The sequence below is a fragment of the Arachis duranensis genome, chromosome 9, assembly GCF_000817695.3.
Source record: "Arachis duranensis cultivar V14167 chromosome 9, aradu.V14167.gnm2.J7QH, whole genome shotgun sequence".
In the NCBI taxonomy this organism is placed as follows: domain Eukaryota; kingdom Viridiplantae; phylum Streptophyta; class Magnoliopsida; order Fabales; family Fabaceae; genus Arachis; species Arachis duranensis.
Window position 1 is genome coordinate 61,151,676 of NC_029780.3, and position 7,142 is coordinate 61,158,817.

At 32.2% G+C, this 7,142-nt stretch overlaps 1 protein-coding gene across 2 annotated transcripts in view; it reads right to left on the reverse strand.

Moving 5' to 3' along the window:
* Positions 1–6,715: 6,715 nt before the first annotated feature.
* The window catches only part of LOC107465745 (uncharacterized), a 1,475-nt gene continuing 1,048 nt past the window's right edge, over positions 6,716–7,142 (reverse strand). The window contains exons 2-3 of one of the 2 annotated variants that reach the window (XR_002368070.2): positions 6,968–7,121; positions 6,716–6,776 (exon numbers count right to left, since the gene is read on the reverse strand). Coding sequence is in view for 1 of the 2 variants with exons in the window: in XM_016084717.3 (XP_015940203.1) it covers positions 7,033–7,121 (89 nt within the window). In the remaining variant the exon portion in view is untranslated. Of the gene's footprint in view, positions 7,122–7,142 lie in introns of both variants that reach the window. The other variant, XM_016084717.3, reaches the window with a different exon arrangement.

Below are 7,142 nucleotides of genomic sequence, written 5' to 3' on the forward strand. Positions count from 1 at the left end.
TGACCTCCTTGCACTCGAAATGGATTTTCTGGAGATACAGAACTCCAAATGGTGCGCTCTCAATGGCGTTGGAAAGTAGACATCCAGAGCTTTCCAGCAATATATAATAGTCCATACTTTATTCGGAAATTGACGACGTAACTTGGCGTTGAACGCCAAGTACATGCTGCTGTCTGGAGTAAAACGCCAGAAACACGTCATGATCCGGAGTTGAACGCCCAAAACACGTTATAACTTGGCGTTCAACTCCAAGAAAAGCCTCAGCTCATGGATAGATCAAGCTCAGCCCAAACATACACCAAGTGGGCCCCGGAAGTGGATTTATGCATCAATTACTTACTCATGTAAACCCTAGTAGCTAGTTTAGTATAAATAAGACTTTTTACTAAGTGTATTAGTCGTCTTTTTATTTTCTATTTATTATTAATTTTCGAAACCCATAACCATTTAATCTGCCTAACTGAGATTTACAAGGTGACCATAGCTTGCTTCATACCAACAATCTCTGTGGGATCGACCCTTACTCACGTAAGGTATTACTTGGATGACCCAGTACACTTGCTGGTTAAGTTGAACGGAGTTGTGAGCTTCTCTACCAGTGCCTGGAACTCTTTTATCACAATTTCGTCCACCACTACCTTACCTTACGATGTTCTGGGCTTTGTAGAGCTCGACACCGCGAAAAGATATGGTGGTTTTATTATGTGAGTGAGGGTTTGATTATGGAAGAGTATTCTTCCCCCTTTTGGTGAGTCCCCAGCGTGTTTGCATGCTGAAATAGGAGAGAATGAGCTTCATCTCATTTATTTAATGAGTTGGTTGGGCCCACGGGCCCAATTTGACTAGTTCGGCCCGTTTAGCTCAATCTTAGGCCAAATTCTTTGAAATTGGTATCAAAATTCTAGTTTTAATTATCTCTATCTTATAAAACTATAAAATTCACTTTTTTAATTTTTTTATTAAAATTTAATTTACTAACTAATTATTTGCTAATTTCACGGGGTTTACATCCAACGCCACCACTGCTACCACAATTACCATCACCTGTGCATGTGAGAAAGGAGAGAGAGAGCGAACAAGATAGAGGAAAAGGTGAGAGAGGCGGTGGGGAGGGGAAAAGGAAGGTCGTTCTAGTGCCGTCGTTCGTGCCCTTCGTCACCGTCGCCGTTCTTTCCGGCGTCTTCAGCACTGAAGTCAGCCGCTACCACCGTCGAGCTTTGTTGGAGCTAGTGCTGCTTTTGAAGGTTTGGAGGGGAGGCTTCCTGAGTTCTACCTCTGCACTTAGTTCTCGCTGCTGCTAGAGCCTCTGCCGCCATTAGTGCTGTTGTTCGGTTGATGCTACTGTTACTGTCAAAGATGTTGAAGCTACTGTTGTTGATGCGAGTTAAAAATAAAAAAGGGTTTGTCGCATTTGATTTTCTCAGATTGTGATATTGAGGTAGGAGTTTTAATTTAAAATTAACCATTTTCAATTTAAGAATGCCCAAAAGTATAGTAGATAATTACAAATATGTTAATAATTATAATGTTATTGAGTTTAGATTTTTGGCTATGAATGATTGGCTATGATTGTGATTGAATTTTTGGTTGTGGAAGTAAATGATAATTGATTTTGGTGTTAGTATGATGATGATTAAGTGCATGTGAATTAAAATTTGTGCTTATGTGCATCTTGCAAGATTGTTTGGGATTGAATGCTTGTCGAAAGTTTTGATTTCTACTTAATAGCGTTGTGATTGGTTGTTGAATCAAATTATAATGAGTACTTTATGAAATGGAGGTTCGATGAATGTTAAATAGATTGAGTTTGGATGTCTAAATTCAGATCCTAAAATTGATTTCTTAACTAAAAGTAGTAGTTTTGAGGGTCGATAAATGATTTTACAATGATTGAAATCATATGGTCATAAAATATGTTAATTATTGAGAACCTTTTGTTTGATAAGTGCTTATGAAAGGCTGGTAAACTATTGAGAAATTATGAAAGCGAGGGAACCCGTAAGGGTGGTGAAGTCTAGTTTTAAGGGATATATATATATTAAGAAATGATCTTTGTATTAGAAATTAGATTTATAGGCTTATTTTAAAAAATGATTCTATGTTGGAAAAGATCTAGTTTGTACATTTACTTATATTGAGAAAAGGGTTTTGTATTGAAAGTTTGAGAAATACATTTATATTAAGGAGTGACTTGAGTTTGAAATCGTTGGAAAGAGTTTGAGAAAATATGGGTTTGATTTATTGGTAATGAATTGAGAGTTGAAAATGATTTTTGAGAATTGAAAATGGTTTAGTTAGGATCCTTGAAGGATGACAAAGCCCAAGTTTTAAAGGAAATATTGCAAAATTTTTATAGAACTCCGAGACTTTGTGTAACGCGTTATTTAAAAGAAAATCTGACCAAAGAATCATATTATTTGATTTCGATTTATTAAGAAAAGTATTATGTTTTAAGTTTAGTTTATTGAGAAAAGATTTTGTTTTAAGTTATGATTTGAATTCGGTTTATTAAGAAAAGAAATTTTTATTCTTGATAAATGTTAAAGAAGCTCGGATACGTATAAACTAAACATTTTGAGGTTACAATTGATGAATGACTGAAAGTATATCTTTCTGGTGATATAGAGGTGTGAATGATTATATGGTGATGCGGAGGTGTGATTGATTATTTCGTGATGCAGAGGCATGACAAAAAGAAAAGGAATGAGAAACTATGAATGAAAAAGATAATTGAGAATTAGTTGTTTGATTGGGCTTTGTGCTAATTGCTAATGTAGGAGCGCCCGCCTGACTAATTAAGGTTGCTAATGCGGGAATGTCCGCCTGACTAATAGCCTGTTTCTCATTGTGATGCACATTAGAGATGCTAGCAAAAATTTTTACGATTATGATCTGGCCTAACTAACCCGGGTAAACCCGTGATGCCGAGGTATCCTGACTGACATGGGTTCGCCCATGATGATACCAATGTGCCTGATTGACACAGTGAAAAAACCATATTTGGGGTTCGTCCTGGGTAACGTCGGGTTGCGGGTAGACAATTGACGCATGAGTTCATGGCCTGCATAGGAAAGACATTCATCATATGCATTTGTGTGAATTGCATGAGTGTTCCTATGTGTTGTGCTGTATTATTTGTGAATTTTCTTATATTTGATTTATGCGTGAATTTGTTGTGTGCTTGTATTGCGTGTGTGCGTGTGTTTGTTGGTTTCTATATATGTCAGGTATTAAGATATCTGAGAACTGATCACTGAAATTCAAAACCGAATGGGGTGACTGGAATTTGCTTAAAATGATTTAATTTACAGAGAACTAACTAAAGTTTTTAAAGTGAGTTTTAAAAAATTCTAAAGGTAATTATTTTAAATTATAAAATAATTATTTGCAATTTATTTCTTTACTTTCACGGCACTCACTGTCCCTATTGAGAATCTGCGAGGACGATGTTCTCACCCTCTATAGGTTATCTTTTTCAGCGGCAGGTTGAGGAATCCTAGATGCAGAGCCGCGACCGAACTATAGAGTTTTATGTATATATGTATTCATATTTTCTATATTTGGTTCAGTCTTAGGATTCATTTTTTTTGTCGTTTATTGTTTTGGTTTTCAGAGGAATAGAATTTATATTTGAAATTCTTTGGATAAGACTATGTAAATATAATGCTATGTGAATAGATATATTTTTGTGATTAAATAATTGAAAGTATAGACTCTTTATTTTTTGATTAAAATTTCAGTTCATATTCACGAAGGCTCAATATTAAATAAAAATAGTATAAAATAAAAAAATTTTAAAATAAATAATACCTGAAATTTTAGTACGATCATGCAAAAAGTTAGGATGTTACAAAATAATTACGTGACAAAATATCTCTTTTCTTTCTTTCTTCAAAAGGGTTCAGTCATAGTGAATTAAAGGGGAAGAATGTTAATTGCATGACACTTATTTAATGAAACCAAATGAGGTGTCAGGGTTTTAATATAATCCACGGTTCTCTCTTGGCTTCAGCCAAAAATGAATGGAATCAAAGGAATGATAATAATTAGTGGTGATGCTTTGTTTAATAAGATGCCATTGTTTAATGTGATTCCATGTTTCAATTCTTTTCTTTTTCCAAGGAATGGTTCAGCTGATTATAATGAATGGTGATTAGAGAAGGAGTTTAATTTAGTGGAAAGGTAGTTTGTTAATCAAATAATTATGATAATTGAATATATTATTACACAAATAATAATATATATTAATAATAACATATGAATTACTAATATAAATGACATTAATAATTTGATGGCAAAAGATATATAATGGAGCATTAGTATATTTAAGTTTATCAAAAAATATCGATAAATCACTTTATCGGTGAATATCAAACTTGGTAATAATGATAATAATATTATCCAAATTCTATTATAATCAAAACAAGTAAAATAAATAAATAACATAATAATAAAAATATATTACTATTTATTTTACTTCTGAGTTGGAAACGACTCGTCAAAATAAAATTAACCGCTTTAAAAATATTATTTTGGAAAATCCCGTATTATTGCAAAAATTAGGGTTGTTAAAGTTACAGTTGGAGGTTGTACGAAATTAACTCAAAAATTTATCAATAATTGTCAATAATAAACTCAAAAGACAACCTCCCCTGTAAACCCAATCATTAATCAAGGAAGAGAACGTCGGTGACGCGAGAAGAGAACCGTTACTATGTGAATGCCAGAGCCAACGTGAGTTTTCAGCAACGAAAAAGGCGGTGAGGGCGAGTGTGGGTACTTGGTAAAGTTATGAACTCTGATTTTGATTTCTTAATGTATGCGACTTGGGTGAGGGTGAGAGAGAGAGAGGGGGTGGGTTTTGTGCACGTGAGTGACGCCGACAGGAGAAGTGGGAGGCTCGGTTGAGGCTAGTCCGACAGCGACGAAACCCTCTGACTGACGGAGAGTAGCTCGACAATGGAGGAGGTAGGGTGAGAGGCAAGGATGGGTGCTGATGAAACGCATTTTGGGTGATACTACTCTGAATCCTATGATAGGGTTTAGGGTTGGATTTGTGAGAGAAAGAAGGGTAAGGGGTTCTGTTGCGTTTCTGTCTTTTTTTATTATTATTTTGAGATCCAAATGGCACCGTTTGAATGCTTAGGCTAGCGAATTGGGGACTACAAAAATTAGATTGGTTCTGTCAATTTACTGGTTAACTGTTGGTTTGGCCAGTTTTTTGCTAACAGTTTTATATATCAACCAAACTAACAAAAGACAGTTCTCAATTAATCTAATCGAACCGATTGGTCTGATCCAATTTTTAGAACCATGTGAATGATAACTACCTGTCTACTTTCAAAAAAAATATCAATCTCAAATTTTATGTAAATCAAATCCCAAAAAGCTCTCCCTCCGTATTCTTGATTATTATATCTACAACTATACGATTTCTCTTCCAAATGAAAATAAAAAAATCTTATATCATTAGCTCTAAAACTATCTCAAATTACCACAACACATTTTATTAAAAAAAAATTTCAAATATCTTAAATTCGATTGGTCTATATCTATTTATTAAAAATAAAAAAGATAAAAAATGTTAGTTTATGACTAACAAAATAAAATAATAAATAATAAATCAGTCTCAATTCATTGATTATGCATGTTATATGTTTGATATTATGGATGTTATATGTATGAAATTATACATATTAAATTATAAATATTTTAACAACTTCTATTATACAACTCATTAGTTAATTATAGATATTATATATATACAATTATCAAATTATGAATGTTATGAGTATAAAATTATAAATTTGAATATAAAATTATGAATGTTATTTGTGTGATATTATAAATGTTAATAAGTTAAAGATATTTTCATAAATTTTTACTATACAACTTATAGTTTAACATACAAATCCTTATAAAATAAAAAATAAAAAATGAAATATGAAAGAAAATAATAGAATAATTGATACTTGAAAGGGACGACTGTAAATGAATAAATAATAAAAGAACAAAGATTGTAAAAAATAATAACCAATTAAATGAAAAAATAAAAACAATCTTATAAAAAAAATTATTATACCAGAATAAAAATTTAACACTTATAGAAATTGAAATGGATAATGATTTTTTTTCAATTTAACAACGTATGTTGTTTTCTTCCTGGGTACTAAAACTTAAATTAAAGGTATGACTAATAAGTTTTTGTATTTACAGGAAGTCAGTTAAATTGCAAAAATCATAAGATATGTCTTTATTAAAATTATAATATATCTTATAAATAAAACAACATATTAAAAGCTTATGAACGTTTTTCATATTAAATGTTATCATCAAGATCAATTACAATGAATAGGTAATGTATGTGGACGAGAGAAAAAAAATAAATGACACAGAATCAAATTAATAAAATAAAAAATAGAACATTTCGACAGTTTTTGACTAATTTTTTTTTTGCTACTAAATATTTTCAATAACGTTTTCTATTATAATTACCAAAACAACCATATAAGAATCACAAGGAAAAAAAAAGAAAGCAGCTACTGTAAGTGGTTTGGGTATTTAGAGAATCAAATGAGACGATAAACAATTACAATTTGCGATTTATACTTCTCGGTACCTTTTACAACCATAAGTAATTGAAAGTAAAAGTCAAGTCCTAAGCTAAAGATGGATGAAACTTATCTACTCGTAATCGGTGATGTCTTGTGGCCTTGAAATAACTTGCATTTTAATGCAAGACTCCGAAATTTTCTATATACGAATTCAATTCACACCTGTGAGAGGAAGTTTTGAGAACAAAAGTAAATGAAGAGATAAAAGGTAATTTAAGGGAAGAAAAAATTTGAAAGGGGAGAGAGGAGTGTGGTGATGATTAGATCAATATATGTTCTAATCATAGTTAGAAATGGAGCCAACAATAAAACATGGGTAGGCTCCAATAAAAAACCCAAATAGGGTGGATAACCTTATCTTCTTTCTTTACTTTTCTCTCTTTCTTCTTCTTTGTAGGTGCATCTCTAGTAATATCCCTTAATGCATAGCATCTGATTGCATTACAGCACAAGCAACAGCTTGAGCCCAATGCCTTAACTTAGTCTTGACCAATTCAGGGTCATCCCCTGCATTCAACAAACAAATAT